The sequence below is a fragment of the Lucilia cuprina genome, chromosome 2 (genome assembly GCF_022045245.1).
Source record: "Lucilia cuprina isolate Lc7/37 chromosome 2, ASM2204524v1, whole genome shotgun sequence".
Taxonomy (NCBI): Eukaryota; Metazoa; Arthropoda; class Insecta; order Diptera; family Calliphoridae; genus Lucilia; species Lucilia cuprina.
Genome location: NC_060950.1, coordinates 30,011,129 through 30,027,092, shown reverse-complemented (window position 1 = coordinate 30,027,092; position 15,964 = coordinate 30,011,129). Strand labels below are relative to the sequence as shown.

General features: G+C 28.7%; 1 protein-coding gene across 1 annotated transcript in view; it reads right to left on the bottom strand.

Annotated features, from left to right (window-relative positions):
* LOC111682317 (neural-cadherin) overlaps positions 1-15,964 on the bottom strand; it is a 68,326-nt gene that overhangs the window by 14,460 nt on the left and 37,902 nt on the right. The window contains exons 5-7 of the mRNA XM_046949323.1: positions 13,097-13,234; positions 6,211-7,534; positions 262-2,563 (exon numbers count right to left, since the gene is read on the bottom strand). Of these exons, the coding sequence (XP_046805279.1) occupies positions 262-2,563; positions 6,211-7,534; positions 13,097-13,234 (3,764 nt within the window). The remainder of the gene's footprint in view (positions 1-261; positions 2,564-6,210; positions 7,535-13,096; positions 13,235-15,964) is intronic.

The following is a 15,964-nucleotide window of genomic DNA, read 5'->3' as shown; positions in this document are numbered from 1 at the left end:
AGTTCAGTTCTAGTTCAGTTCTAGTTCAGTTCTAGTTCAGTTCTAGTTCAGTTCTAGTTTAGTTCTAGTTCAGTTCTAGTTCAGTTCTAGTTCAGTTCTAAATCAGTTTTTGTTCAGTTCTAGTTCAGTTCTAGTTCAGTTCTAGTTCAGTTTTTGTTCAGTTCTAGTTCAGTTCTATTTCTGTTCTTGTATGTTGTACGTGCTTTTTGTTACTCATTGTATTAGCAAAGAAAAAATGCTTCAAACCAATAAACCACTTACCTTATATCATCCAAACAACTCTTTTGATAGTCAGCATAAACCTCAAATGTACGAACACCCGTGTACTCAGCTTTACCACCAGCATACACGCCCTCCTGTTTATCAACCAATAGCCACTGATGGCCCACAAATTCAAACGTTTCATTATAACGACGGCCCTCACCACCATCTAACTCTAATGTTGCCGCCGAGCCATAACGATTTATACGCACCACATGCCATTGGCCATCATCAACAGCCACTGCATTAAGCCATAAATCCTTCTCTTCGGTACGCAATGAATTCAAATTATAACGGAAGTGTAAACGAGCATCTTTAATCTCTAATATGCCATATTCACGATTATGCTGATCACTAACACGGAATAGTTCACCGTGTTGTTCTCGTGTACGGAAACGTAACTGAATTTGTGTGCTGAAACGGTCGGGTTCAAAACTAAGGGCGTATTTAACATAACTCTGTTGCTTGAATGTGGTAGGTATAGTGGGTATATTACATGCAGGACCAGTCCAGCCGGGCCGGCACTGACATCTGGCTTCGGAGAGAGAACCAACGCAGTTACCATGTTCCCAACATCTGGCTGTTTGTTCAGATTGTGCGCACACCTCTTCAGTTTGAGGGCAACCGGCCACACTATTGCGTGAGAGTCCAGGATGAGCTAAATCGTATAGTTTTGAATTGTGCACTAAATTTCGTATACAACCATCAAAACCTTTAGCCATAGGGGTATAATGCCAGAAGTATAAGGAAGGATCAAATTGCTCACGATACAAACCGCCCACTTGTAGTGGGGCATTAACATTTAGATACTCATTGAAGGGTGGTATATTTCCCCTAGCCTGACACGACATGTCATCGAATTCAGGTAAAGAACCATCTTCCATTTCACTAATTTCGGCCGATTTACAGAAGTCCACTACCATGCGTATATTTTCACTATCCCAGAACAAATCAATACGATGCCATTCACCATCATCTAAAGTCTTTTTGGTTTTAACGCGCAACTCCAAGGTACCAGAACCGAAATCTATTAACAGTCTAGGATAGCCTCGCTCCAATTCCAGTGATATAAAGTCTGATATTAACATTTCATCACGTTCGGGTGGTACAATGGGCCCATTGTAAATTATCAAGCCATCAGGTTTGCGTGTTATAAACTCCAAACTCAAATGAGAATCATCACACATTTCTAGAGGTGGATACCAAGCCCAGCCATTACCACGGAAACTGCGGGTTGTTTGTTGACATCTAGGTCCAGTATAGCCTACAGGGCAAGAACAATGAGGACCAAATCTGGTATCCACACAGCGACCACCATTATAACAAGGAGTATTGCGGCAGTTTTCAGGTTTAGAGAAGTTTCTAGCCCCACAAGTACATTCCGCCAAGGTGTCAACCCTGACACCAACTAAAGCAGTTTTATTGGCATTTACCATATAGGGAAGGGAACTTATATCCAAAGTATTGGTGCAGGAACCCTCACACATTTGATTTTCATACAAACACTCATCTATGCCCACCATGGTGATGTTAATACCCACATCCTTTTCTATTTCCTCGCGGTTCATTAGCACAATACCATTTAGTCGTACAGGTTTATAATAAGGAGAACCATGAGCAGAAAATCTGACATCCGTTAGAGGAGGATGTTTCTTTTTAAGCTGAACACTAAAGATATCCACATTTTCACGATCGGTATTCAAAAGATCTGCCAATTTATCACGGAATCTATCCATTTTCGATCTACTCAAAGATTGTGTTCTATAGTTCCATACACGTATAAAATCTTCATCGGTTATGCCGGAAAGTCTTACGGAACCGGAGTTAATAACAGCTTCATGAGGTATTTCTCTAACAGTAACGGTAACATTGGCGGGTACATCAGTTTGGGTATGTTTGCGATCATAAACCTTAAATCTCAAATGATAACGTCCCTCCCGTGTGCCAGCTCTCATGGTAATCATACCCGAATCCTCATCCAACTTAAAGCGAGGATGTTCTTGTGACTCCCAATAGAATTTCTTATCAGGCAAATCCCAATCATCCAGATCATAAACATAAACACGACCAATTTGAGTATCCGGTGACTGGCCTTGATAATTGTACGCAAAAATATCCTTAGAACCAGGTTGCATTTTGTTGTCATTAACATCACCAATAATAACGGTTAAGGTGCTGGTGCCAGTCATGGCCGGTGAACCATGATCCTTAATTACAATAGGAATCATATACTCTTTTTGTTGTTCTCTATCGAAAGATCTCAAGGAAGAAATAACAGCCATACCATCACCATTAGCACCCTCTGTAAAAGAGTAAAACAAAAATATATAATATATTATAATATAATTTACATATTTTAAAAACAACATTTCTATTGTTTTATTTAAGTCCTTGTGATGCTCTTAATCCTTTTATATATTTTCTCATTATGATTGAAACAATAGATGCAAATATCTTTGCTAAAAAATTAAAACTAAAATCACTACAATTTTAACCTCACTTTGTTCTTGCTTGCTAGTGCATGTTGACCAACCGACAGATAGCAAGACTGTCTATATCACATTTTGTTTGTAATTATTTTATTTAAAAATTGTATATTTTTGTTTCAGTTTTGTTTGAGTATTTAATCCAACAAGTGTTAAGTCTGAAATCATTTGACACATCATTGTACTGTTTTAATTTTCACAAACAAATCGTTAGTTACATTTTTCTAGTTTCAACTGCAAGATGCTTAAGCAGGTCGCTGTCTAAAGTGTTTGTATGAAAATTTAATGGGTTTTTAAGCTCTAAATAAATAGCATGTTTTTTACACTATTCCCTTCTGAGTTTGTTAAAATTTATTGTTGTGTTTTAAATGAAATGGATTTAAATTTATGGTAATTTTGCCAACAATTGGGTGGAGAAAAACCATTAGGATTTTGAAATAGTTTTTCAAAGGACAAAATACGTAGAAATTACAGTAAATTTCATACTTTACTTTAGGTAAAATACTTAAGCATTGTTATATTTTTTAGGTTTTAAAGTATTTTACTAAATTATTTAATCCTTTAAGGTTTTTATTTAATTCTTAATTAAGAATAATTTGCACTTTTTACTTAGTGATATTTATGTGATCGAAATAAAAATTTACTTTTGAATGATTATGTCAAAAATCCATTATATGTAATATTTACAGTGATGTCATTAATGTATTTTATTCTTTTAATATGTAAACAATTACATTTTATCATTATGTTTTGAGTAAGTGAAGTAAACAATGTACATTGAGCAAAAAAAATACCTAAAGTACAAAATTATTTTTTTTTAACTTTTAATTATTTCTTGTGACTTTTAATAGTCATTTACATAATGTAAACAATATAAATAAGAGTGTAACACTGATTCTACACTTTTTTTAAATATCGAATTTTTATTCTCTATTTACATGGTGTAAACTATTTAAAGAATTTTCGACATTTTAAATACTTTTATGAGTTTTACATATTTACATAGTATGTTTACATTAAAGTGTAAATATTGTTTTTGCAAAAATTTACAATTTATTTAAACATTATTGAAATCAATTTATGAAGAACTAATGAATTGGGAATTGCTTTCAATTATTTACTTTAAGTAAATAATGACAAGTTTGAAAAAATTTGTTGAAATTTGAATTTTAATAGATTCTTTACAACATGTAGAAATTGAATTGTTTACATGAAGTAAATAACATGTTAGTACAACACAATTAAGTGCCAAATTTATATTCCAATTTTTTTCTTACAAATCTCCACATGATGTAGAATATGTAAGCAATTAAATATTCATATAAATGAACAGATTGTGTGAATTTATAAATCTTTAAAAATATTAAAAATCATAACTATATTAATCATATTTTACACAATGTAAATATTGTAAACTTTATAAATTTTGTCCTTAAACATTCTTAATATTTTTCTTTATAGTTCCTTAATTTTTCATTCATATTAAAGTTTTCATTTTTCCATATTTTCTTAATCTTTGTGGAATACTAAATAGTATTTTAAACGATAATTACATGAATTTGGTTTTACACTTTCAACAATTGTAACACAAATCTACAATTCAAGCACTTTTTAGAGAGAGTAAAAGAAATTATCTAATTTTTAATATTTTATAAGAAAAAAATGAACAGTAGTTACACAGCAGACTACAGGGACTGCAATGACCATGTAATAACAATAGTTTTTGAAAATTTGCAATGAAATTCTTAATAATGAAAGAAAATAACAGTATTACTAGGGAAGAAGTTTAAACCAAAGAATTTGTTTTGGGTTGTGTTACAGCAAAAGTAAAAAAAAATTACATTAATTACATTTTATTACAATCTAGTCTTATATATAAAGTAATAATTAAATTGGAAAATTTGTACGTTTTAGAAAACCATTGAGCATTTACATTGTATTGTGAGAATGAAGACTAATGTAAGATTACACAATGCTTAGCATCTGTAAACGACCTTGTTTTTACATACACTGTCTGTATATTTTTTTCACACTTTTCTACTGCTCGCCTGTTCATATCTCTATACATTTCGATGCATAACACAGCTGTCCTTTCTATTTGGCATTGACTATTGAAATTTGATAATTGGATTTTAATAACAAAGTTCATTTGCTAACCAAACTCAAAAAATACAAAACTCATACTATTCTGCTGCAAAATATTTATTCATAGTTGATGGTGGGATTCTAGTTTATTTCATTACATTTTTATCTACGTACTACGTATTTGCTTTTTTTTTGTTATTAGTTTTAACTAGTTTTGAGGTTATTGTATAGATTTTAACTTTTTGCTTTAGAGAATATCAATTAGATATTGTCATTTGTAAAATAAGTATAAATATTGTATTTTATTTTAAAATTTCATTTTTTTATTCGTTTTGGATTCTTTTGTTCGTATATAATAGAATGTTGATTGTAAATTTCATTTTTTGAATATTGTTATAGTAATGGACAATGGTCAGTAGTTGTTTTATTAGATTTTGTTATTGGTATGAAAAAAAGAAACTGTCATAAGAAGAAAAAATGTATTTTGTGTGTATAATACAGACAACTCTTATCTATGTGTTAAATAAAGAAATTTTTAAATTTAATTTATTTTAATTGACTTGCTTAAAAATAATATGAAAATACTAGGCTGCTATTTTAATTTGTTTTCGAATTAAATTCTAAAAGTATGCAGTATTTTTTCATTGCTTAAATACGCCTATAAATAAGCTTCAATCAAAGCCTAAAAGTATGTTATATTACTAAACTAAATAATTTTAAATAGTACTAAAATTTTAGTTCGGTATTGAACAAAATCCTAAAATTATGAAGATTATTTATTAACAAAACACTGATATTTAAATTTCATTGCCTAAATACGCCTATAGATATGCTTTAAAAAGTAATTAAATTAAACTCTAAAAGTATGTTGTACTAAATTTGTAATGAAAATCATCCTCAGTTAAATAATTCTAAAATTATGCTTCATAATTTTCTAGTATAACCAGTTTTAAATTAAATCCTAAAAGTATACAGATTTTTTATTAACAACACTGACACTTAAATATATTTTCTACAAAATAGGCTTATGAAGGTAATTTTATAAAAGTCTCATAAAATTACTTTATAATTTCAATAAAAATTAATTTTTTAACGATTTTTCTTAAAGCCTAAAATTATGAAACATTTAGGCATCTACCAGGCCTGTTATGTGCACTTTTGACAGTGTCTCAGGATGGTATCGAACCTACGACTTTTGACCACTATAGGCGGCCACACTATAAAACTGTTAAAACTTTAATAAATATTCTATTCTAATTTATTAATTTATTTATTATTATTTTTAAGCCCTAAGATATGCTTCAAAAATGTAATTATAAAAAATCCTAAAGCTATACACAACTAATATATTTAAATTAAAAAAATAAAAAATACTCACTTTGATCCTGTTCAACCTTAAACGAAGCTCTAATAATATCATCAGCACTGGGATCCAAACGGAACTGGAATGGTGGACCATTGCTCTTCGAACGATCATCATCGTCAGTGGCCAATATTTCCACAACCTTGCGTGGCGGCACATGTTCCGGCAATACCGGACGATAGTCTTTCAAAAACTTGGGAGCGTTATCGTTAATATCCTGTACTATAACCGTTAAAGTGGCGGTAGCAGTTTTAGGTGGACTACCATCATCAATGGCTAAAATTTTCACTTGATGTCTAGGCACTACCTCGCGATCCAAAGAACGTTGTATTGTTACCGAACCATTTTGATTGATAGCAAATTGTCGTTGTCTATCTGAAGATCTATCAATAGAATAGGAAACCTTGCTGCGTCCTCCCTGATCGGGATCAGTGGCTTTGAATTTCTCCAGTTCAGTGCCAACTTTGGTGTCTTCAAATACCGATACCTCCACATTGGCTCTTTCAAAGTGAGGTTTATTGTCATTGATATCCCTTAGCTTTACTACCACCCATGAATAGGCTACATGATATTTGTCATTATCGTTATCTTCTCCTTTATCATTGACTTGTATTCTAAAGCGGAAACCATTCGATTGTAATTGATCCTCATAATCCAAAGGTTGAACTATTTTCAGCGAACCCGTGCCATCATTATTTCTCACCATGGTAAATTTATCAGCACCATAACCACTGTTATCGATAACTTTATATTGAAACTTATTCGTTTCATCTTCATCGTGTACGGTCACCGTTAATATTGGCATTTCCGGTAGTGTTGTACCATCCGTTTCGTCCACTTCCGTAAACCATTCATCTTTTGTAAATTGCGGCGGCATATCGTTTATATCTTTAACACGTATTGAGGCCGTCCCCGTCCCCTTAAGACCCCCTCCATCCATCGCCACAACTTGTATCGAATAGTCTGGTGTACGTTCACGATCTAAGCAACATACTGCAGTCTTTATAACACCGGTATCCGGTTCAATTTCAAATATCGGTGATCCTGTTTCTTCTTCTATGACATTTTTCTCTATAGAATACACTAGCTTGGCGTTGGATCCTTCATTAGGATCATCATAGTCTACGGCGGTCATAGTCATTACCACCATGCCAGCGGTACCATTCTCAGTTACATTTCCAAAATATACACCTTGTGGGAATATGGGAGCATTATCATTGATATCTTTGAGATTGACTTGTACATCGGCGTAACCCACTAGACCTTCACCACCTTCGTCCTGAGCAAATACTGTAAAACGCCATTGGGGTCTTCCGTTGGGTTGATCACGATCGAGAGGCTGTTATAGAAGGAAGAAAGGAATAAATGGTTATTGTTATGTTAAAACTTTTATACGTAATAGTTCTCGAGAAATTTTTTTATCTAATTTACTTAAGATATTTTGAAAACATTATAGTTGAATATTTTCATCCAAAACGAAATTAATTGTTTTAAACTCCCATTTTTATGCAACACTCATGTTACTTGTCCTAAATCTATTCAACTTAATCAGTAACCCGTTTTGAGGTTGCAAAACTTTCGAAAAACTTTAACGTAAGTAATGGTGAACATGTTTTCTATTTTACGCTTTCATATTTTCCAAAAAATGTAAAAATTTCTACAAATTAAATATTATACCCATTTTCATGTAGCAAATTACTTTTCGTTAATCCTTGCATAATGCCAACAACGCAAAAGGGGTAGGAAAACATACACAGATTCAAGCAAATATTCCTCCATACTAGAGAGTATAATATGTCATTCCCTTTAAATGCTAATTTCGTGAGGCAAATATAAATGTTTTAGTTAAAAAATAAAACTCTAAAAAAATTAAAATAAAATATGTATAATACGAGTTGCTGCAACAAACATGCCACAAATTTTCGTATTTACCAATTTAGAAGAATACTCATTTTCCATGCAGAACCTTCAGCCCATAGGGCCTAAGCACTAAATGATTTGTTATTGTAGTTAAACGAAAATTAAATAAAACTCTCTAAAGAGGCTCTTGGTAGTTTTAAACTGGGTGTATAAGTAAAAATGAAAGAGTGAAAGAGAAGGTTGAGTTTAAATTAAAGGGCGCGTAAGGATATAATAAATTTTGTTAAACTAAAATCATATCCATTTACCAGCCAAATAATATATTCACAATGAGGATATTTAGCTATAGTTAAAAACAAACAGCAAGTGAGCATATGTTTTCTAAAGCTTTGTGCAAGTATGTATGTTTTCTCTTACATGACACGTTGCTTGCACTCGTGCTTAAACATAAATACATACGATATATTTCCTGGCAGAGAGACGTGTTTAGTTGTGTGAGTGCAAAAGGATAATGCATTTTGTGGTTGTCAGAATGCTTATGACAGATAGAGTACAAAAACTGGGCAAAAAAAAAATAGTATTGTTATAAATGGGAAACACAAAAATAGAAACATCTACGATTTAACATGTTTTAAACTGTAAACATTATAATTTATATAACACTGCAGTTAAAAGAGAGTGTAAATCTTCTAAAAAAAAACACTCATATTCAAAAAAAACATATATTCAGATCTGTAGTAAAAACTGCAATCTGATCTATAGTCCAGACTAATGACGGATCTATTATCAATGCTATTGACTGATCTATAGTCAAGACTATAGACTGATCTAAAGTCAAGATTATAGACTAATCTATAGTAAAGACTTAAGACTAAACTATAGTGAAGACTATAGATTGATCTATAGTGAAGACGGATCTAAGTCAACAATATATACTGATCTATAGTCAATTCTATAGACTGATCTATAGTTAAGACTATAGACTGATCTATAGTTAAGACTATAGACTGATCTATAGTTAAGACTATAGACTGATCTATAGTCAAGACTATAGACTGATCTATAGTCAAGACTATAGATTAATCTGCAGTCAAGACTATAAACTGATCTTTAGTCAATACTATAGACTGATCTATAGTCAATACTATAGACTGATTTATAGTCAAGACTGTAGACTGATCTATAGTCTAAACATAGACTTATCTATATAGACTGTATAGACTAGTCTATAGTCAAGAGTATAGACTAATCTATAGTCAAGAGTATAGACTAGTCTATAGTCAATATATAGTCTATAGTCTAGAGTATAGACTAGTCTATAGTCAAGAGTATAGACTAGTCTATAGTCAAGAGTGTAGACTAGTCTATAGTCAAGAGTGTAGACTATTCTATAGTCAAGAGTATAGACTAGTCTATAGTCAAGAGTATAGACTAGTCTATAGTCAAGAGTATAGACTAGTCTATAGTCAAGAGTATAGACTAGTCTATAGTCAAGAGTATAGACTAGTCTATAGTCAAGAGTATAGACTAGTCTATAGTCAAGAGTATAGACTAGTCTATAGTCAAGAGTATAGACTAGTCTATAGTCAAGAGTATAGACTAGTCTATAGTCAAGAGTATAGACTAGTCTATAGTCAAGAGTATAGACTAGTCTACAGTCAAGAGTATAGACTAGTCTATAGTCAAGAGTATAGACTAGTCTATAGTCAAGAGTATAGACTAGTCTATAGTCAAGAGTATAGACTAGTCTATAGTCAAGAGTATAGACTAGTCTATAGTCAAGAGCATAGACTAGTCTTTAGTCAAGAGTATAGACTAGTCTATAGTCAAGAGTATAGACTAGTCTATAGTCAAGAGTATAGACTAGTCTATAGTCAAGAGTATAGACTAGTCTATAGTCAAGAGTATAGACTTGTCTATAGTCAAGAGGATAGACTAGTCTATAGTCAAGACTAAATACTAGTCTATAGTTAGGAGTATAGACTTGTCTATAGTCAAGAGTAAACTAATCTATAGTCACGTGTATAAACTAGTCTATAATCTAGTCTATAGTGAAATGAAAAGACTAGTCTATAGTCAAGTGTTATATATATGTGTATGGACTAATCTATATTTAAGAGTATAGACTAGTCTATTGTCAGGAGTATAGGCTAGACGATAGTCAAGACATAACAAAAATATAGTTTTATGAAATAAAACTTATATAAACCTATCCAGTAACATATCAGTAAGGCGGTTTTGTAAAAAACAAATGTTTATGATTTTTGATGTTAGTTATTAGTTAATGGCTACAAATAACTTATACCAACAATAAAATCTATTTTATAATACTTATTATTGACACTTTAGTTTTTCGTATTTTTTTAAATTTTTTTACTAAAAGTCTAATGTTTTTCTATACTCCACATTTTATGTTAGCAGCTACTTTAACAATCTGTAATTTTTTTATATCGTAAATGCTAAAATGTTCTGCAATCATTGATAATGGTAAATAATGTCATAAAAAGTACTTGCTACTGAGAGTATACAGAGTCATGAAGATGAAGAAAATAACGGGAAAGTAAACTCAGGAAACATTTTTGAGTTTTTTTCTTTATTTTCCTTCAAGAACTTAACTCTAGTTTTTGTTGCACTGAAGTAAAGTAAGTGGAGTGCATTTTCATGTTTGACACCAAAAAGCATTGACACTTTACTATACATTATGATGATTCCTTTTTAAGTAATTTTTTTTCATAAAATTTTGCTGTTACTTATGTCAAACTTTTTGGTGAAGTTTTTGTGTTTCTGTCTGAACGACCCAAAAAAACCAGAGTTAACATAATCATTATTGGGATTTTTTTTAACAAAATTTGCTTAAGTAAATACTAAAAGAAAAGAAAATATTTAGCATTTATTTAAAGCTAACTATGTAAAAGTATTAAGTAAATGACATTGTCAATGTTTTATAATAATGTAAACAATTTTATGGTTTTTGTTTATCCTGCGAAACACCATCAAAAATATCCTTTGCTTTTAATAGTTAAAAGCAATGTAATTTACAGTTAAATGCAACATAAACAGCAAGACATTGTTGTTTTATTAACAATTTGTTTGAAGGGTGAAAAGAAGAAGAATAATCGTTTAACGTTTGTTGGCAATAATGTTTTCATTTATGATTTTGTTAAATGTCAGCTAAAATGTATGCTATACATAATGAAAGACATTAAGGAATATAAATTGGTTCTGCACTTACTTAATAATTCATAAATTTATTTTAGAAAACTTTATAAATTTTAATTTCATATAAAAATTTAATTCAATTTATTATGTTGATAAGTATTTGTATTTTCTATTAGCAGCCTTAAGGTATGAAAATAATTATCTGTAGAGAATGTAAAATGGTCCTTCGGTTGCATACAAGTGAACTGTTGCATAATTTTAGGATAGTTTTAAAATATTACATAACGCCCTTTAAAATATAATTTCATTAAAATTTATGATTTACTATTATATTAGACAATATTAATTAAATTAATTATGTCATTAAGTGTATACTTTAAACAGTTAATTTAAAGATACAGATTAATTGCTTGTTAATACTTAATGAAAATTATGAAATTAAATTTAAATTAATTACCATATATTCTTAAACCAATTTTCCTTTAATTAAGTTTTAATTCATTTCAGAGAAATTAATACATTTATACTATTTTTCCATTTAATTATTTACACTTCAGTGCGAAATTCTGTATCATTAATAACTTGGCAAAAATTTGATTCTTTTGTGAGTTTTAAAGTATTAAAAAAATATTTATTTATTCATATATTTTGGCCAACAAACTGATAATTTTCATAATGAAAAATGACTTTTAATTTGGCATAAATGAATCGTAATGCGTATGTATATACATACAGTTTCGATGGTAATTTCATAAAGAACAAGAAATTAAAACCATGAACAATAACAATCATAACATAATAATGATTATGGAAATTGACTTTAACAATGTTTCACGCGAAAAATATATATGTAAATATTTTATAATATACATATGTAAGTGTCAAGCCTTCTTAAGGGCCCTGAGAGTATGTCTCTCAATTAAAAAAATGTTATTATTTCATTAAGCAAAAAATTTCTATAGAATTTATTACTTTTTGATTTATAAACTACTTCAGAAGGCCCTATATAAGGTCTTTAAAACACTTTATTAAACTCTTAAGCATACATTCAGGCTTAACAATAATTATATATTTCTCAGCTATTTATAATTTTTTCTCTTACCTATTCTCTTTCCTTCTCACTTATATGTGTTATTTTCATAAGCATATTACAAGTTAAGCTATTTGACAAGCCTTAAGGTATGCAATAATTATTCATATTTCTTTTGTAATATACATATATCTGCATGAATTGCAAAAATAAATGTAAAACGTAGAATGCAGAAAATTCAAAATAATTATTGGTAATTTTTCGTTGAAATGTCATACACATTAAAAAAAAAATAATAAATAAATAAATATTAATAAGATTGTTGCTGAAACTACATATGCAAATAAATTATAGCTATGAAGTATAACTATATTGCTCATATTTTAAGCAAACTTTTTAATTCCAGTAAAAATAATACAATAACGAAATATTACTATTAAATTAAGTAATTTATGTTAATATTACCATTTTCAATGAATTAAACAGAACAAGTGAAGGGTATGACAAAAGAAACATCTTTATGTGGGGTTCTTTACAGGGAAACTTTAAAAATAATTTTTGTTAAAAGAAAAATTGTTAAGTTCTTAAATGAATTTATACAATAAAGAATGAAATGTAAAGCCTTAAAGTAGGCTATGTAAATACTTCAAATATAATTGTTTGTTCAAGGTTGTAATATATTTAATTTATTGATAAAAAATAAGAGAAATTATTATGAAAGTTATATTCTAGAATATTCCCTGAACTAAATTTTAAAGTGACATACTTTTAATCGTAGATGAAAAATATATAAAAACTTTAGTATATTTTAAATATACAATTAGTTTTATTTTCACTAAAAACTTTACTCACCTTCAATACAAATATCTCTCCTGTGGTGCGATTAATATCGAATTTACTATTTGCTGGATTATCAGGATCAATACCTTGTCCTGTCAAGAAATATACAATATTCTGTGGACGATCCTTGTCACCATCAGTTGCGGTTACCTATAGTTGTTCAGCAGTTTTAATATTGAAAAAAAATAAAGAAAAATAAAACAATATTAATTATTTTGCCTGACAAACAGCAGCACTCAATTGAATTAAAAAGCAAAAATAGATAATTAAAAGTTTGCTAACAGTATGCTCTAAAATATTTTATTAAATTAACAAAAAAACCATAAAACAACTTTGATAAAAACAAAAATTAATTATCAAAATTATAAAGTCTAAAAGCCAAACTAACGCTTATTTTAGCAAATTATTAATATTTTATATAATAAAAACGTGCTTGGTTAGTTTTATATACATATAAACAGATAGTTAGATAAACATTATTAAGCATGCGTAATAAATGAAGAAATATGTGACAAAAATAATTTTACTAAATTTCTTTTTAAATTAGATTTAAACAAATAGTAGTTTAAAGACTTGTAAATTAGCGTAGAAAAATTTAAAAAATTAAACTGTTTTTTTTTTCGAGAATATTCCTAGAGCTTGTCTTTTGTTCATTTTATATAACAAACTATAGCATAATTTTAGGTAAAATTTAATTTGTAACTTTGAGGGAATTGAGTTATTTTAAGTTAAAATAGTTTTTTTTTTAATATAAAGCACTTTAAAATAATTCCATAATATATTCTTAATATTTTATAATTTTGGTTTAAAAGTTAATTTTAATTTTTCATAATATTTTTATTAACTATTTCAATTAATTAACTTAATAAGCATGTATTGTTTATGATTATATTTTTTCCTGTTCATATATATATTAAAGTTTAAATGTTTTTGTATCTAAAAATTATGTCAAATAGTTTGCAAGCGTTTAAGGGATTAAATTTATAAAAAAAATATAAAAATAAATTATATAACTCATAAATTAAATATTTGTATTGTAAACTAAAGATTAAAAGTTAATAGGTAATTTTATTAATGACAATTTATAGAAAACAAGAATCTAGTTCTCTTTGCAACAAAAGGAATAAGTCCTTTCAAATTTGTTCTAAAAATGCTATAGTCTCGTGTATTCAAACCTTTCACATAAGTGGAAAACTTTTTTCCCAAGTTTTAAGGCCTATTGTTAAATTAGTTGCTTAAATAAATTATTTTCTATGATGTGATTTAAATCATTAAAACTAACTTTATTAAATAGTTATTAATTATATATTTATGCTGATATCAACAAAACATATCAATAACATATGATAGATTATAATAGGTTATAAAATTTAAAAAAAGAGGAAATTTTAAACGAGGGTCAAAATAAAACAAGAATGCTTTTTTTACTAACAAAAAGAAAAATTGAGATTTTTTTTTTTTTTGAAAAGTGCTTACTCTATTATTGCAGAACATATGAGTTTTTAAATGAATACTATAAACATTTTTCATAATATGTCATAATAATTTCGTAAATAGTATTATTTATAAGGATTTTTGATGTTATTTTCGTATTTTTGAAAATTTCCTTTGATATAAAAAATATGCAAAATTTAAATGATTTTCTAAATAATGGATGGTAAATTATTTTTTGTCATATATAAGATTTGTGTTTTTAGCTTTCCTTTGGTTTTTTAACTTTCAATTTTCGAATAGTATCATCAGTTGTAGAATCAGATAAATATGCAATGGAAATTTATGAAATATTAAAAATAATAAGTAAAATAACAAAAATAAGAACATTTTTATTCTGAATGAAAATTGCTTCCAGTTATTAATTAATGAATGAATAACATATAACACCGTCCGACTCTCAAAATTAGGCACGAACCGAATGATATATGTCTGAAGCTTTAAATTTAAGGGAAAAAATCTATTTCGTGATCATGTGTCCTTTAAAATACTTCTACTGATCAAACAATGCCAAATTTGATGTCAAGCTTTAAAAAGGGTTGTAAAATATTTTGTGTTATTTTTAGTTTATTCTGTCAAGATACAAAGGTGTAAAACAATCTTTCAAAATTTTTTTGAAAAAATAATATTGAAAATTTTTATAGATTTTCAAGGATAAGAATTTTTAATGACATTTTTGACAGATTTTCGTCTTGAAAAATAATACAAAATATTTTCCAAATCTTCTTGTTGGCTTAATACCAAATTTGACATTGTTTGATTAGTAAAAGTATTTTAAAATATTTTTCGAAAAACGGTTACTTCTTATAACTTTGAAGTTCTTTTAAAAGGACACAGGATCTCGAAATGAAAAACTAAAAACGAAATTTATTTCCCTTAAATTTATAGCATCAGACGGTTCGAATTTTTTCTCTTTTTATCGGAGGGTGCAATGAATTCTTTATTTTCTCTTTACTAGTCTGTGAACTTGTCTGAATACAATTGACCAACTTTGGCCTCGTCTATGGATTGACTAGGTTAGACACTTGCATAAAGAAAAATTTTTTAACTTGTACGTAATATAATTAAGGACTTCTCTATTGTACAGAAAAAAATAGTTATTCAGTTATATTTTTTGTAATATTACGTAGAGGACTTTGTATGGAAGCTATGGTCAAATGAGACTAGATTTGTATGAAATTCAGTAAGTATATTTAACATAATTACGAGCTAAAAAACGCTTTTCGGGGTTTTTGTTGTTTTAGGGCTAGGTAAATAATATATCGATTTTAATAATAGTCTTCGTCTTAAAAAAAGTATACGCGAATTTTTACTCAATTATTTTGAAAATTTTGAACTATACCTTGCGCACAAGCTTTGCATGGACAGTCAAAAGGACGGACCTGGCTT